At 33.5% G+C, this 17,814-nt stretch overlaps 1 protein-coding gene across 1 annotated transcript in view; it reads left to right on the forward strand.

The window, feature by feature from the left end:
- The window catches only part of LOC132546531 (inositol 1,4,5-trisphosphate receptor-like), a 111,149-nt gene that overhangs the window by 82,154 nt on the left and 11,181 nt on the right, over window positions 1-17,814 (forward strand). Inside the window, exons 37-49 of the mRNA XM_060210250.1 lie at window positions 73-193; window positions 629-804; window positions 1,132-1,268; window positions 1,812-1,923; window positions 4,780-4,827; window positions 9,480-9,641; window positions 10,009-10,140; window positions 10,797-10,998; window positions 11,347-11,612; window positions 12,016-12,219; window positions 12,619-12,729; window positions 14,066-14,161; window positions 16,169-16,231. Of these exons, the coding sequence (XP_060066233.1) occupies window positions 73-193; window positions 629-804; window positions 1,132-1,268; window positions 1,812-1,923; window positions 4,780-4,827; window positions 9,480-9,641; window positions 10,009-10,140; window positions 10,797-10,998; window positions 11,347-11,612; window positions 12,016-12,219; window positions 12,619-12,729; window positions 14,066-14,161; window positions 16,169-16,231 (1,830 nt within the window). The remainder of the gene's footprint in view (window positions 1-72; window positions 194-628; window positions 805-1,131; window positions 1,269-1,811; window positions 1,924-4,779; window positions 4,828-9,479; window positions 9,642-10,008; window positions 10,141-10,796; window positions 10,999-11,346; window positions 11,613-12,015; window positions 12,220-12,618; window positions 12,730-14,065; window positions 14,162-16,168; window positions 16,232-17,814) is intronic.

The raw sequence follows: 17,814 nt of genomic DNA on the forward strand, positions 1-17,814 counted from the left end.
TGGTAATGCCATCACAGTTTTCATTGATAGAAACGATTGTTATTGTCATTTAACTTTGTCTTGTCGTAATAGTCCAGACAGCCAGTTTTTGTGCGACTGCTACAAGGGGCTTTCCGTGTGTCACACTGCAAGTGGCTTACTGGCATACAGAAATTCCATGTGGAGACATGCATCAAAACACTGGCAGATATAGGTAAGTTACAGACTCTTGTCCATGTAATACAATTATTTCATGTAACAGCAGGATTAAAAATCTTAAGAGTTACGACACCCCGGTTCTATCTTGTGTCGTATGATCACTGGTTTTACCCGGTTTTTCAAAAAGGCATCCTTACTGCAAGTTTTCTTTTATAAAAGTTTTCATTTATAAAAGACATCTGTTAACTGAAAAATAATTCTCTTGCATAGTGTTGCAGATGTTTAAACAGTATCATTTGATTTTAAAATTTGTTTTATTTAGTATCTTTTCAGCTCTCTTTCTCTTTTTGCAGCCTGAAATAATGAGTATCACCATTCGCATTAAGATTTTAAAATTTCAGTGATACTGTACATAAGTGAACCTTGCTTAATTGAATAAAAGTTGAAGTCTCTCTATTTCTGTTATAATTTATACAATTGTTTATCACAGCTAAGATGCGGGGGATAGCCATTCCAGTTGATCTGGACAGCCAGGTGAATCTTCTGTTTGAGAAGAATCAGAAGACACAGAATACGGCCATGAGATGGAAGACAGTGGGGCTGATGAAGAGAGAGTCCATTCCATCGATCTCTCGTGACTACCGTAACATTATAGAGGGTCTCCAGGTAACAACTTCTAACAGACAAGTCTACATCATAAAGACAAGAGGGTCTCTATAAATTGAACATCCTATCATCTATCTGCTGTGACTGTGACTACAATAACATTATAGAGTGTCTCCAAATAACAACAAACAAGTCGGGTAGAAAGGGTCACTGTATATAGAATATTCCATTTGGTCATCCTATTGTCCAGTTGATGGAAGACTAGTAAACATCAGTTACACTCTGGGCTCCCTTTGATAAAATCTAAATTTCATCGGGTCATTTGAAGCTATGCATAAATTAATAAAATTACCTGATCTTACCTGATGATAAATTTTTGACTTCTAGGATATTGTGGATCTGCTGGAAGACCAGTTGCGACCTTTAGTTCAGGCAGAGTTATCTGTCCTTGTTGATGTTCTTCACTGCCCAGAGCAGCTTTTCCCTCCAGGTACTCAGTGTGAAATTGGAGGATTCATATCGAGGTAAGGGATAAAGTAGCTGCTGATATAAATTATGTTCCTGGTTTTAATTTGTGTTTTGAATGTCAAATATCAAATATCACAAATATTTACTTTATTTTCTGTCTTGGTGCTTAATATAATTAAAAAATTATAATACTTATGGGTACCAATTAACTAGGTTTACCACCTGCAACAAAGTATGTGTGGGGTGGGGGGGGATACTCCTCCTATACTATGGAATGGATTTCCATGAAACAATGGAATGACAATAATGCTTATACATTACAAATGTGTGTAGTCTATATCAGGTCATATTATATCCTTTTGTCGGAAACTTATGCCCCTTTGGAATTGAGTGATCTCCCCCTTTTGGAAACTTATACCCCATTTGGAACTCAATGATGTACCATTTACTTCTAAACCACTGAATGGATTTTCACAAAATTTTATGGCAATAATCCTTGTACATTGTAGATGTGCGTAATCTATATCAGGTTTAGTTATTTCCACTTTTCACAAAGTTTTGCAATATTTTATAAAAGAATGTATGATTTTGGTGAACAGACTGATAAAGCACACCGAGTGTCTACTGGAAGAAAAAGAGGACAAGTTGTGTATCAAGGTGCTGCAGACTCTTCGGGAGATGATGACTATTGACAATGAATACGGAGACAAGGTAAACTTACTGTACCTCTTCACATTGCACAGCAGTCAAATACCTGTCATAGGGTAGCTCAACAAGATTTCTTTTTATATGAACCTGAAATATTTTCTTTGGCCTGTCATAGATGGCTTGTCTGATGATTGGATGCTATTTATAGAAAAATTATGGGTGTCTGTAAGTTTTGAGAACTTAATATCTGGTTTTATAAATGTGAATCCATAAATAAACAGTGGATTATCTAATATCTAACTGCAAGATACCAGAGGTATGGAAGTTATATACTGCTACATATTTTCTGAATACAGCAAAAACTTTTCAGCACTATAACAGCTTTAAGATCTGAATTATGATTCCCAAATAAGAGTACATAAAGATCTTAGATGATCCACTGTTTGTTGAATGCACAGTAATATGATGTTTGTTTTATTGTTGTATTCCAGGCTACTTTCATAATATTAATATTTTTGTAATCTGAAATATGCACATAAATTATGACCTCAGAGTTCTATTTATGGAATTTTAATTTTTATTGACAAAGGATTGGTTTATTAATTTCAATTTTTTATTGGTACATTCAATAATGGATAAATATGTACTGAAAGGTAATAAAGTTGAATGGAATATTTATACTGATGAAAGCCCTAATATGTAACAATGAATTTTAACCATATAGACGTTGAGCAGTATTTGGCCATTTACTCTTTTAAGTAATGTCATTTAGTAAATGAAATTCTGATTTCTGGTAATTAATTCATCAATTAATTCATGAAAACATCATTTATAAGAATCGTTAAAACTTAACAAAAAATCATTCTACAAAAAAATATCATTTTTTCAGGATCTTTTGATTAGTGTAATAATCAGCTATATTTTTTAGACAATATTTAATCAGAGCTAGAACACAATATTTTGATGAGTGTTTAAGTTTAAAAGAATAATTCCAGCATTGGTCTTATCATCATAGAGATACCTTCATATTGAGATTTGCTACCCTTTATTTGGACTCATAGTGGTACATTCAGCCAGTTTTCATGGATTGTGATAGAAATACTGTAATATTACTCATGGAAAGAATTTTGTTAATTGAAACTAAATATACTGTACTTTACTCAGTTCAGTGTAGTTATATCCATTTATGATATCATATTCATGTTTTGGATTAGAGCCCCCCCCCCCCCCCCCCCATTAGCTTGACATTAGTCTTGATGCAGTTCTTCCAGCAAATAAACATACAGTGAAAATTATGATTTGTTAAAAAAATCTGAAATGTAATAAATATTGAAATGTCAGCAGATTGTGTTCATTTTCAATATGAATACAGTCTGGGTGATAGAAGGAAAATCATGGTGTCCAAATAAACATTTTATTTATTAGTCACCCAGATTGCATTCACATTGACAATAATACAAGATGTAGAAAAATGAAAAAATGTTTGATGTTTAAGTCTTAAAACAAATTATATTTTTATCGCATACACCTTATGTTTCTTTACACATCTAGGTTATGTGTGTTCACAGACAGTCTCTGTGTGACAACACATCTAGGTTATGTGTACTCACAGATAAGTGTGTGACAACACATCTAGGTTATATGTACTCACAGATAAGTGTGTGACAACACATCTAGGTTATGTGTACTCACGGATAAGTGTGTGACAACACATCTAGGTTATGTGTACTCACAGACAGTCTCTGTGTGACAACACATCTAGGTTAAGTGTACTCACAGACAGTCTCTGTGTGACAACACATCTAGATTATGTGTACTCACAGACAGTCTCTGTGTGACAACACATCTAGGTTATGTGTACTCACAGACAGTCTCTGTGTGACAACACATCTAGATTATGTGTACTCACAGACAGTCTCTGTGTGACAACACATCTAGATTTTGTGTACTCACAGACAGTCTCTGTGTGACAACACATCTAGATTTTGTGAACTCACAGATATCGTGTGTGACAACACATCTAGATGACGTGTACTCAGATATATCGTGTGTGACATAAGGCTCAGGTTTAGTGTTATCCCAGAAATCCTGTGTGAGACAACAAATCCTGGTTTAGTGTACATGCAGACATCATGTGTGTGACTTTAGATCCAGTTTTAGTTTACGAATAGACACCCCATGTGTGACAACAGATTTATAGGTTTAGTGTATGAACAGACACTGTTTCCAACAGATCTAGATTGAGCATGCTAAAAGACTGAATTGACGTGACTACATGGCCCTGAATGTACCACTATGAACACTGCTATCATGCTGGCAAGAGCAGGAGTTTGGCACCTCTGAGTTTCCACTTGTTTTCAGATTATTGTTAATGATTTTCTCAATTTCTTAATTTGTGTATATGATGCTCTGTGTTTCACCATGCTGCATTTGTTTGTAATGGGGAATGGTGATCGCTGGTTTATTAGTACATCATTATCCATGGCACTTTCATTTTAAAAAAACATGGTCATATTATATTCTATTCACCTACTATGAAATCTTTAGTTTCATTTATTTTCTTCTGCAAAATGAGGTCAATTTAACTTTATCATAAGTGCAGTATACTTCAACCTTAAAGTTCAAAGGTCAAACTGTACTCTCATTGTCTTATTTTACTAATTTGACCTTTTCCAGTACGATGACAAAATGTCCTTTTAGTACAGTTGTTAATCAACCCTTAACCTAACCATCTTTGTTGATGCCTTTTGAACATTTTTTAAAGAATATTATCATAGTAATAATAACTTTATGCTAGTTTAACTCACTGAACTGGTTTACCCCTATTTCCCCCCGATCACCATCATGGTTTTGGCTACTTGCACTAATTTGACCCTGATTTGACCCTTGTCACTTCTTGTTTACTATGGCTTACTCAAGGTGGATGTGAAGGCTTTGGGTAAAAAGGATCTTGATGACCACAGAAGGGTAAGATATGTAACGGTGATATTAACAGTGACCATGACCTTCATTGCCATATATACATCAACCAAGTAAATTTATCATCATTCTATCATCAACACTCCCTACTTCTGCCAGCTATTAGAGATCATCATCAATAGCTAAGGTCAATTCAAGTTTACAGAGTTGATAGGAACATGATGCAAAATCTTAGTATTTGCCTGATTAGACCTGCTAATATAAGGATTGAGATATTAGATGTTTAGATACTGCTGAAACAGTGCCTGCATATAGTAACAGGTAAAAGTGGACTTGGTTGATGTGTAACAAAATGATGGCAAAGAGACAAAACAGACTTAATGATGACTGATTACATTCAAGGACATTTAGAGGACACAGGTTTTTGTCTAGACTGGGAGATTTATAGTCAAGGACATTTAGAGTACAAAAGTTGTTGTCAGGCTGTGTGTAAATTACTTCCAAGTTCGTTTAGAGGACAAATAGTGTTGTCAAGATGGTGTATGATTTTCTTAAAGGATATTTAGAGGACACAGCTTGTTGTCAAAATAGCGTGTGATTTACATTCAAGGTCATTTAGCAGACAGATTTATATCAAGGCTGTGTGATTAAAATTCAGGGACATTTAGAGGGCACAAATTTTTGTCAAGATAGTGTGTGCTTTACTATTAAGAATATTAAAAGGATAGAGATTATTTTCAAGACTGTGTGATTACATTCAAAATCATTTAGGACACAGTTATTGTTGACAAGGTTGTAGTCTAGGTTACTAACAAGGCAATGGTATGAGGTTGATAATGTGGATAATTTATTAAACAAAGTTACTTAGATGATAGAGAGCAAGGTAACTTGATCATTAAAACAAGATTGCTTCAAGAACATTTGACAAATAATCCTCTTAGAGGACAAGGACTTACTTGACTGAGGACACGTACAGTATATGTAAGATACTAAAAAGGTCACAACGTAACTGCATGTGTAGAGCATTTTTGGTGGATCAGTTAAATATTCATGTAGGCTATATCTGCAAGGATTTTATTATGCTTCCAATTCTGGTGTGACAAATGAAGAGGCAGTCTTCTGTCCCTGGTTACCGCATGCCCAGTAACCAGTAGACATCAATAGTTCAGTCCTTTTGATGGAAACTGAAATCAATATGTTTTGATTCTTTCGAACTTTTATGACTCTTGCACCTGTAAATACTGATCATATTAAAAAAATAACAAACTCCATACAGCATAGATTTTCAAGTTGACTTGATGCAAACTTGAATTTGGATCAGATTAAAACCAGTTTTGAGCACAATTGTATGGAAAGCTTGGCACACATAACTGATGAAATGCTGCAGCATGTCTTAACTACAATGTAATACCGTTCCAACACACAATCTTGGTTCCACCAGAGCTAGAAGTATGTACAGTCTTATCTAATTGATTTTATTTTGGTGTTTAGTTCTTAATGTTTCCTTTCCCATATAGACATTCCATCTAATTGTCACCTTTAGTTACTTTACACCCTGTTAGATGTACATGTATTTTTTTTATCAAAATTTCTCTTTTTCAGTATTATTTTTAGCTCATCTGGCCCAAAGGGCCAAGTGAGCTTTAGGGATTCTGTGGCATCAGTTATTTGTCTGCATCTGTCAACTTTTTCTGCAAAACACTACTAGTTATGAATGGCTGAAGGGATTTTGAACAAATTTTGGTCAGAAGCATTGTTAAAGGAATGGGAACTTATATTGTATAAAAGGTGTATCCTGACCTAGTTTTTATAATCCTACTCCTCTTGTAGAAATGATTGGATTTTGCCAAAATTTGGTCAAAAGCATCTTTTAGTGAGGGGAAATCAATTTTTTTATAAATGATGGATCTCAGGGCCGCTTGGAGCAAAAAGTGCTGGGCCCAAAAGGGAAATGGAGCAAATTTATTAAGAGGAGATGTATTTGAAATTAGTTTAGATCCCTATCTCAACAAAGGGATTAAGTGACTGAGCTTTAATTAGGAAATATTTTAAATAGCCAACCTATAGGCATGTATAACATTGCTGGGCATTGAGATCCAGGTGAGCGATGCAGTCCCTATGGGTCTCTTCCTTCTTTGCCCTTCTGAACTGTGGATTTCAGGCTTTTTTCTGCTTTACATGTAGTTCTTACACTATTTGTAATTAGCAGTATGGTGGACATGGAAATTTAATGTTATTTCTTAGAAATCATAATGTAGTTGAGATTTACAATTGATAAGAATATTAAAAGATATGTTTGAACAATATAATGATTTGTTTCAGAAGGAAGTATTTAAATATTCTTGGGTTCAGATTTAACCTTAGTATTAACATCAAAATCAATATTTACTTCATTATTGATTATTAGTGTAAAAAAATTATTTAAGATTTCATCAACAAAGGTTTCAAGTAAAACACCCTTACCAGGAATATTGTAGTATTGATATAATGACTTGACCGACAACTGTGGTATTGGTCCCACAACTGCCTAACACTAACTCATGTAAAGTTTGGACTACACTGTAACATATACTTCATAATATACAGCAGCATTGTTACTTGGACTTGTCAGTGATACAGTAAAAAATCAGGACAGCTACTCTTTGTGTATCCTACCAACACATGGTCAGCAGCTCTTATTCTGCTGAATCTTTGCTTTAAGCTGTATTCCACATCTTATTTCATTTGAATAGTGGCACAACCCAGAATAAATGCATGTCCTTGATGTTTTTCTTTTTAAGTCATCCTATATTAAAATTACAAAATTTATTGAATGTTGAATATTGACTTTTGAGATTTGAGATTTTAACGTTTCTTTCAACCTTTTTTGAGTTTCCTCAGTCACTTTGTAGGTGTCAACAATTCAAGATCACTGATGAGTCCTAGGACATAACAGTAGATGCAGTTAGATTCCTTTTTTTAACATCATTATACCGAGTATAAGTTAGTGAAATTTTGAAATTTTAGATTTCAAAAAGTGTCCCTTAAACAATGTTGGATCTTTGGTGATACAGTAATAACCCTATGATGAGCCCATGGGTTGTACACATTAACAGTATTGTCGGGTCTTTGAGGATACAGTAATAACCCTATAATGAGCCCATAGGTCTTACACATTAACAGTGAATCAAAGTCAAGGGATGGGCTTATCAAAGACGTTGATATAATATTTGTTGGTATTTACTAGACATGGGCTTATTGCTAGATCAATATGGTAGCTGTTTTTTAAGTCCTATGGCCAGTTTTATTCCATGCCATAAGAACTTCAAAAATAGTATCTTGGATTTTTTCATCATAAATTTTCAGTTTATTTTCCATTCTCCCATAATGAAAGAATTGAATTTTAAGAAGTGATTTTAGCAGCAGAATTTCTCAACATTACAGTTACATGTGTTGGCAATTTTTGCGATATATATATATATAATGTATCAGAATTCTGTAATTGTCTGGATAAAAAAGACCCTGCATATCTATTTAGCATTTTGTTGTAATAGATGCCAGTCTGATCAGTATTCATTGTAGCTTTACTCTAAATCATTTTTATTATTTACATGAAATATTATTTTGCAAATGATCAGTTGCATGAAATTTTTCATCTTAAAAACCTGTTTTATCTGATGCATAATTGTATGTAGAACATGCGGATAAATGATTCGATCGAGAAATATTTAGAAATAAAGAAAGTCGAAATTGAGTAATATTTAGTACTTAGTTCTGTTAACTAAAAATACCCCTTCCCATGTTTTATTGCTAGTTTTGATATTTTTATCAATTCATTCATGTAATTGCTGTTCTGATCCGTTTTGACACAGTAAAGGTGGAATTTAACAAGGAAAAATGAAGCTTGGACTACAAATTGAGTATTCAACATAAAAGATTGTTACTGACAAACCATTATGCACATCAGATCACACAGATTTGGTACCTTTATATACAGTTCTGTATTTAGCTCTGCCATTTTGTATGTTTGCTTCAGTATTATTTTTTCATTTGTGATTCATTAACTGTGATAATCATTTCTTTCAAACAATTCTAGGTTATTTCTGAAGTATTGATATAATGGATGAAGATATTTAGCTTTAGCCTTTATAAAACTTTCAATGATTCGAGGCCAAACAGAGGCTTGAGTCTCTTTTTAAGAAATTTTGAAGATCAAATAATTTTGGTGTGTATGGTACTAGCTGATAAAAGTTACCAGATAGAACAACAGAAAGGACAAGACATACATAAATTTGTCTGTCACCATAAGATCCTGAGCATCTTTAGGCCATTGATGACTGTGACTTGTACCTCATTTTTACATATGTTCATTGATTTAAGTAGGGCCAAATATTTATTTAAAGAGTCTCATATGAACGAGATGACTTTTAAAAGATGTATTCCTGATAATGATATAGCAATGAAGGAATTTCTTCTACTTATCTTACAAATTGTGAACAGAAAAATGTGCCAGTAAAAATGTCTAACATTTAAATGGATTTTGTAGCAAATTGGGCTGGTAAATGTAGTATCAGATCAGATTTGACCTAATATACACTTGCAACGTGTTGTAAGTATGAATAGATGTGTGAATTAAAGTATGGTACTGATCATCAGTTTGAATTGATGCACAGTATATATGATGCTGGTCTCGAGAGACAACACATACTGTAATATTTTAGGGGGAAGCTCTGAGGCACTGTCTATTGACACGTTACTATGGCAAAGTGATACCACGTCTGCCGCGAGATGGTGGCCACAAGGCCCAGCAGGGTCGATCCTCAAGTGACAACTCAAAGACGGCTGCAGGAAGTGAATCAATCAACACACTACATGATGTACAGGTATGATATATTAAATGGGTTTTGTTCCCCCACCTGATGTAATTTCTGTCTTTCTCTGAAGAACATGATTATTTATATATGAAACATTTTTTACTCTATGTTGATTTTTTCCTCATATATATATATATCAAGTAAAACATTTTCATAATGGTTATGTGAATTACTACACTAATGCATGTACATGTTCAGTTATTACAACGCACACGCAAGTAGCAACTTAAGAATAATATTCACAAGTTTCAGATACATCATTTAAAAAACACACTAGTAAAAACCTTTTTTGTATTGAGAAGTTGATCATCTCTGACACAGGATAGTGGTGTTAAGTGTTCGGCAAGTGGTATGAGTTGTTATGTTAATGTTGCAGTGTCGTCTTGATAAGGAGGGAGCCAGTGACCTCATTGTGGATCTGATCATCAAGGACACCAGTAACAAAATCTTCTTGGAAACTGTTGAGCTAGGCAAAGCATTGTTGGAAGGAGGAAATGAAGAAATTCAGGTGTCTGATTTGGTCAAACACTTTCACAAAATATTTACTCCTGTGCATTGGTAATGATATAGATAGTTACACAGTATGACTTAACACCTTCACAAAATTACTCCAGGCTTGCACAGAGGTATGAATTAAAGAATTACATTAAATAGGATATTGGAAAAAAGAATGATATGAAGTAATTCAGATGTATGAAATATTGGAATACGATATTGAAATATAAATTTTCTGAAAACAAGAATAGAGTGTTAAAAATTTCAGTAAATACTGTTATGTTGTGTTCTGTGCATTGCTGTAAAGACAAAATTACATAGTCTCTAACTTACTTCAGCTAAATGGAGATTAAATGTTAATTTATCAGCAATATCAAGGCATGGTAAGGGGTCACCTACCCAACCACATACGTCTTTGTCATGCACTCTGGTTTCCTCCCACATTAAACCCCTTGCACACTTTCATCCTTGCCAGCAAGATCAATTAGTATGAATTGGATTATTTCTTTCCTGTTTGCTTTGAAGTTTTTACAATTCATTTGATTTCTCTTCCTCCATTAATAATGTGATGCACCAAGCCAAAGATGCTTTTGACCTAGTCCAAGCACAATCTTCTAAATGTGCATTCTACATGTGTCCTCATCAACACTAATGTATTGAATATTACAGAAATCTATTTACACAAGACTGATATCAGACAAACAATCTGAGGTATTCTTCAAAGTCTTCTACACCAAAATGTTCAATGCCCAGGAGGAGATTAAGGCCACCCAAACAGTCAACACTGGTGAGGGGGACAAACACTTGACAGAACATAAAGACACCCAGCCTCATGAACAGCTCAACCACAGTAAACCAAGCCGTAATGGAGGTAAATGTGGCGAAAGGCAATTTGCAAGAGAGCAGCAGTGTAATATTTGGGTAGATTTTGTAGAATTAGCGAAAAATCATTGAATGATTTTCAGTTTTATTTCCAATCAATGCAAAATTTTGATAAACAATATGCTCTAGTATGTTATTTTACATGCTGGTTCCCTCTATGAATTAAATTTTTTAAGTATCCTTTTTTTTTTTTTCTATTTCACCCTTGAAAATGTTGAAAAACGACCTTGCAAAAATAACAAACTTCACCGTTGTTGAGAGCACTTATTGTAACATAGTTGATTGAACAATAGTCATAGTTGATTATCAAATGTTAACATCTATGGTGTTTGTTTAGAAGGCCGTCTACAGAAGAATGCATCAGAGAACGGTCAGTGGAAACTATCTGGGAAGGGCAGGATAGTGAAGGGTGTACCACTCAGACATGGTCGTGAGTATGACAGTGATGAAGGGACAAGGTCAGGTCATGGCCCTACAGAGGAAGTGGCAGACAAGCCTAACAAAAATAAGGATGAGAAAAAACTCGCACCACATGTGGTACTGATGAAACCAATTCTTCGATTCCTGCAGCTTCTCTGTGAGAACCATAATCATGATCTACAAGTAAGTATGTCCCCACTGTAATATCGTTTCATTAATCATCAAAAAGTTATAGATATTGTTTTATCACTGAACAACATTGTAATCAGTGTAGTAATATCTGGTTACATAATTTTTCATTATTTTATAGGTGTAATATGATATAGCAGAGCTGTATGGCTAAAAGGTTACATTGTGACAGTATAAATTCATGGTGTCATTTGTGTTAATACCTGATTAAGAGATGTAGATTGACAATATCACCATTTCCAAGTGGAACCGGTCAATGTGACATCTGTACATGGGTTTATAAATGTTTTTTTGTTGTTCGCCTATTTCTTTTTTTTGACAAGATTAGACAGTGTTAGTTTGCCAGAGGCTCACAACTCCATTGTCATTGGACACTATTTGTTATGATGTGTTGTAGAACTATCTTAGGCACCAAGCCAACAATAAGACGCCATACAACTTGGTCTGTGAGACACTTCAGTTCCTTGACTGTATCTGTGGTAGCACCACCGGGGGTCTAGGGCTGCTGGGACTCTACATCAATGAGAATAATGTTGGACTCATCAACCAGGCTCTCACTACACTCACAGAATACTGTCAGGGGCCCTGTCACATAAATCAGGTAAAGTCACCACGGTCTTTCAAATTATATGATAAAAACCAGATGGTCTTTAGGCTTGTGGGATCCTGTCACAAAATTACGTACAATCCGTGGCTTATGGATAATAGTGGATCCTTTCATTAAAATCAGGAAACATCTTCAGGGGATGTCTCCATTCTATCCATACATTTCTCCTGAGGCCATTTACTTGAGATACTTAAGTTATCTAGATACTGATATTATTGATGATTTTTTAAAACTGATATGAAATGCAATAATATAACATTTTATATACACTGTTATATTACATTCGTTTCATATGCTTCTACTTAATTTATTGGTGATGTTGTTTCATATTTAAAACTAGAAGAAGGTGCAATAATTCCACACACTGATTCTTGGACTTTGTGACTCTTTCAGAATGCCATAGCAATGCATGAGAGTAATGGAATAGACATCATCATTGACTTGCTCCTCAATGATATCAACCCTCTCGGCAAGAACCGCATGGATCTGGTGTTAGAACTTAAGGTATGACTGGCCATGTAACTGTCAGAAACGATACTTACCAATACATCCTACTACAAAACACCAGATTTTAATTAGTATATTCTTTCTTCAGAGATAACATGTATAATATAGTGCCCTCAGTTATAAGAGAAATTGTGAGAGAAAGACTATGTTGGAATGGTCTTAAGTAGCTATACCAAAACTGTAAATTTAGCAAAATTGCATTTTTGATCATAACATTGTTTATTTTTCATCAGAAATAATTTGTTAGAATTATAAGCGTAGGAAGATAGTTTGATGGTATGCGTATTTGCCCAAAAGGCTTATAACATGTAAGTCTTACTACCATCAATGTCACACTTTCTTTTTACTGAGAGTTGAAAGCTACTTACTTTACATGTAAAGCTATATATTCAGTATTGCTTGTCTCAGTCAAGGCCGCTAGGCCTCTTATTATGGAGGATTCTCTTTTCTGTATTCAAAGAGTATTTTCTTACTAGAGTTACCTTCTGTCAACTCTTAACATCAAACAGTTGTATATAACAATTATTTACTTACAAATGTAGGTCCTAAGTCAGACTGTAGAGGGTAACTGGTTTATTTATAGCATAAAAGTGTAGGTCCTAAGTCAGATTGTAGAGGGTAAATGGTTTATTTATAGCATAAAAGTGTAGGTCCTAAGTCAGACTGTAGAGGGTAAATGGTTTATTTATAGCATAAAAGTGTAGGTCCTAAGTCAGATTGTAGAGGGTAACTGGTTTATTTATAGCATAAAAGTGTAGGTCCTAAGTCAGACTGTAGAGGGTAAATGGTTTATTTATAGCATAAAAGTGTAGGTCCTAAGTCAGACTGTAGAGGGTAACTGGTTTATTTATAGCATGAAAGTGTAGGTCCTAAGTCAGATTGTAGAGGGTAACTGGTTTATTTATAGCATGAAAGTGTAGGTCCTAAGTCAGACTGTAGAGGGTTACTGGTTTATTTATAGCATAAAAGTGTAGGTCCTAAGTCAGACTGTAGAGGGTAACTGGTTTATTTATAGCGTAAAAGTGTAGGTCCTAAGTCAGATTGTAGAGGGTTACTGGTTTATTTATAGCATAAAAGTGTAGGTCCTAAGTCAGACTGTAGAGGGTTACTGGTTCATTTACCATTGATCTTTTGTTATAATTGTTTTCTCCAAATATTCAAATTTACAATTGTTGTAAGTCTGTTAAATGCACCACAAAATATTGATAATGGATACACAACTCGTATATTAATTTAGTGACAATAACATTTTACCTTTTCATTAAAGATACTGTGGTAAAAAGTATAAGTTGTTCACTCGCATACTGGATTCTTGATTTTGTTTGTCTTTCAGAACAATGCTTCCAAACTATTGCTTGCGGTTATGGAAAGTCGCCATGATAGTGAAAACGCAGAAAGAATCCTGTATAACATGAACTGTAAACAGTTGGTAAGGTTTATCATTAAGTAAATGTTGTGTGTTTATATCATTATTATTATATTATGGTGCCCAATTAAATGTAGAAATATGGTAGCCCCTTCTGTTTAAATTGTAAATGAAAGATTTATTAGAGTCAAAACATGAATAAGAAATGAAAAAAAGGAATAGATTGAAAAAAATCAGTTTTGCTTTCATCTTTTTTTTTCATTTAGTAAGATTTTCCCATGTTATAAGAGAAATGCAAGACACAGCAAAATTAGAGGGGTAACCATATATAGCTTTTAACATTATAACATTGACAAACTGATACTAGTACTGATAGACCTAGATTATCATTCATATTCAGTGGATTGATTTTAACTTTGGAATTATTAAATGCTCATTTGAATACATATACAGTTTATTGTAACATTTCATCTTCTCAATGTCAGGATTAAAACCTACTGCATACCTGGGAATCACAATTACAGAGCTGAACATTTCAGATATTTATAGACAACTACAAGTTACAATAACTGACCCAATCTATGATTCGAGAATTATCATACTTATTATGTAATGTGAACTTCAGGTAGATTTTTTTAGGAGTTTTTATTTTTCTCTATTTTCAAGGATGATATCAAGTCACAAAAGATAAATATCATGAAAATTAAATTAAACAGAAAATTATACTTTATTAAGGATCTTGGTAGGGAAAAAAATTTCAAGACTTGATTACACCAGGAAAAAAACTCTTTTCGATTTCAAGATTTTGGTGAAACTGCTTTGATTACTCCAGGAAAAAAAATTTTTTGATTTCAAGATTTTGGTGAAACTGCTTTGATTACTCCGGGAAAAAAATTTTTTTGATTTCAAGATTTTGGTGGAACTGCAAAAATCCTAACAATCAAAACAAGGTGTGTTTATGAAACACTATTCCCCCAGTTGCGACACAATTCTGAAGCGGGACCGTAAAACTATACTGTGTAAGGCATGTGCTAACTGCATGCACACTTTTTGAAACATTTATATCTTCCTTGTGGTAATGATTTTTTTACAAATGTAGGTCAAAGGTCATGGTCAAGGTGACATGCTTAAAATGTTTGGTACCAGCAGAAAGGCCTTGTCACAAGGAACAGGCATGCCAAATATGAAAGCCCTACCTCTTATGATGCAATAGTTATGGTCATTGTTAAATTTTTTTTCAAATGTAGGTCAAAAGTCACACAGTCAAGGTCAAATGATCAAATATTTTGGTACCAGCAGAAAGGCCTTGTCACAAAGAACAGGCATGCCAAGTATGAAAGCCCTGCTTCTTATGCTGCAATAGTGATGGGCAAGGTTAATGTTGACAACAGACAGCACAAAAACAACATGCCCCCAATCTTTAAATCTGAGGGTATAAAAAGGAGTTTATACAGTGACAGAGTATAAAGAGCAGAGATAAATAAAAAGGATCAGAGGTGTGCAGTAAGGTTAAGGTCAGAAGGTCTGTTTGAGGGTTACAAGATCATGCATGTGATAAGACTCAAATGCATCATGATTACAGTTTTCTTTTGTTCACGCCTGAGCAATACAACCTTAACCCGTTGGTCCTAACTTTATTTGCTTTTCCATGACCTCCAGATACATTTCTTTTAATCCCAGTGGAAAGGAGAGAAATGGGAGTAAATAGTTTTATGAAATATATATATATAATTTCTTTCAGTAACATGTGTAATGATTTAGTAATGAAATAAATAATTCATTTAATAGGAAAATATTTTGTAAAAAAAACCCTTATTTGGAATCTGCAATGGGCTTAAAAAGTGTAAGTAGTTGTAGATTATTGGAAATGTTAAGGCAGATTTAGATCAAAGTCTGGATATGTAAATTGAATGTACATCTGTCATACAAAAGAACTGGAACTGAGAATACAGTATTGACAGATTGTATATCATTATGTGGTCCCACCTTCGTGTGAATACACCTGTTGGCCGTGGTATGCCAAACCTGCCTATAACAACTTGATTTGACACTGTGATTGTTGTTTAACAGGTAGAAGCTTTGGGACATGTCTTTAAGCAGGCTTTAGACAGAGGAATTATTGATTTACGAAAGGTTTTATGATACCTCCTTATTGAAGTGTTGTATCTGACTATGCATGTTGGTGACTTGCATGTCTACTGTGTACATACAATATAGAGGCAAAATCCTGTGATTAACACTTTACCTTTCCTTTTTGATTCTGTTTAGAAAGTGTCCTGTAAAAGCAAACCAATCAGTGATTCTTTTTATGCTATTTTTTCTGATCTTAAGAAAAAATAGGGCTTTTAGAAAACCTGGTGTTCCATCATTGTGAAGTGTATAGATTTCCTGTTTTACATCAAATTTTGTTATTTTTTATGTCTGTTTTCTGTACAAAATCTTCTTTTATCATACCACACTCTTTTATCATACATTATTTCATGTTTTATTTAAAGTATATCATTTAAAATGTCATTTAAAAATACCAATTTCTTTTCCATCTATAATTTTTAAAAGTATATCCATCCTATTTAGATACTATTTGTCATATTTTTATTGGGGAGGGGGGTTTGGTATTAGGGGAAACCAATCAAATGATTTTTATTTTTCATATTTTTCTGAATTTATGCTGAGTTTTCATAAAATGTTTATGATTGTTTTATGAGTACAAGTTGTAATTATGCAGTAATTATTCAGGTTTTTGGCTGTCTAAGGTTAACATACCTCTTATCATGTAGTTCTTAAAAGTGTTCTTACCTTGCTGTTAGCTGGATCAAAGTCACTGGTAAGATAGTAGATATATCTTTATTTTCTTACATACATGTACAATTTTTTGACACTGGGAAAACATTTTATTACTTAACCCTTTGTTACTTGCATGGCAATTTTTCATTTTTTTTTTTTTTTTTTTTGTTTGGTTAGGTTCTAATAATAGTTTGATGTCATTAGGGATGTTTAATAGACTAGCTGGTACTGTAATGATAAATGTGCTGCTTAAATGCCCTTTTTATGCTTTCGCTTTCACAATTTGTTTGCTGTCAGAAAAATCCTCATTAGTTTAAGTTTGCACATCTATATTAAAGAACAAGCATGCACATATCAGTAGTCTCAACAAGTACAACATCTGATGAAAAGAAGCAATATGGAAAACATAATTCAACATTGAGTTGTTATAAGTAAAACTGGTTTTGAAAGATGCACAATTAACAGGTCTACAAAAAGGTACATGCATTATAATATCATGTGGAATTATTGTTATTTCAAAACATTATTTGATAGCACATCTTTTTGTGGTAAATATATTTAAAAGGATGATTATGATAATTTTACTGACAGTCTAACAAAAATGATTACAAGTATTCAATTGATGACATTCATATTTTTCTTTACATACATTCCTATATATCAGTGTACAAAAAAGACAATTAAATATTCACTATTGGGTTGTTTTGTCCAATTAGTTGTACTATGTTGTTGAGGTACAAAACCACTTCTTCTTCATTACATTAACAAGATTATAGGATATTTATAAATTAACAAACTGTTTATAAAACTTCCAATAATGCTAATGTTTATGCTTATGGTAATACAAATTTTCTCTTGAAAATTTTGTAACAGTATTCATAAGTGAATGTTAAAACTAAAATGATTTCATATTTAAATTTAGATTGTTTTTC

Source organism: Ylistrum balloti, unplaced genomic scaffold (genome assembly GCF_031769215.1).
Source record: "Ylistrum balloti isolate Yb309-2 unplaced genomic scaffold, AGI_CSIRO_Ybal_v1 Utg369894, whole genome shotgun sequence".
NCBI classification, from domain to species: domain Eukaryota; kingdom Metazoa; phylum Mollusca; class Bivalvia; order Pectinida; family Pectinidae; genus Ylistrum; species Ylistrum balloti.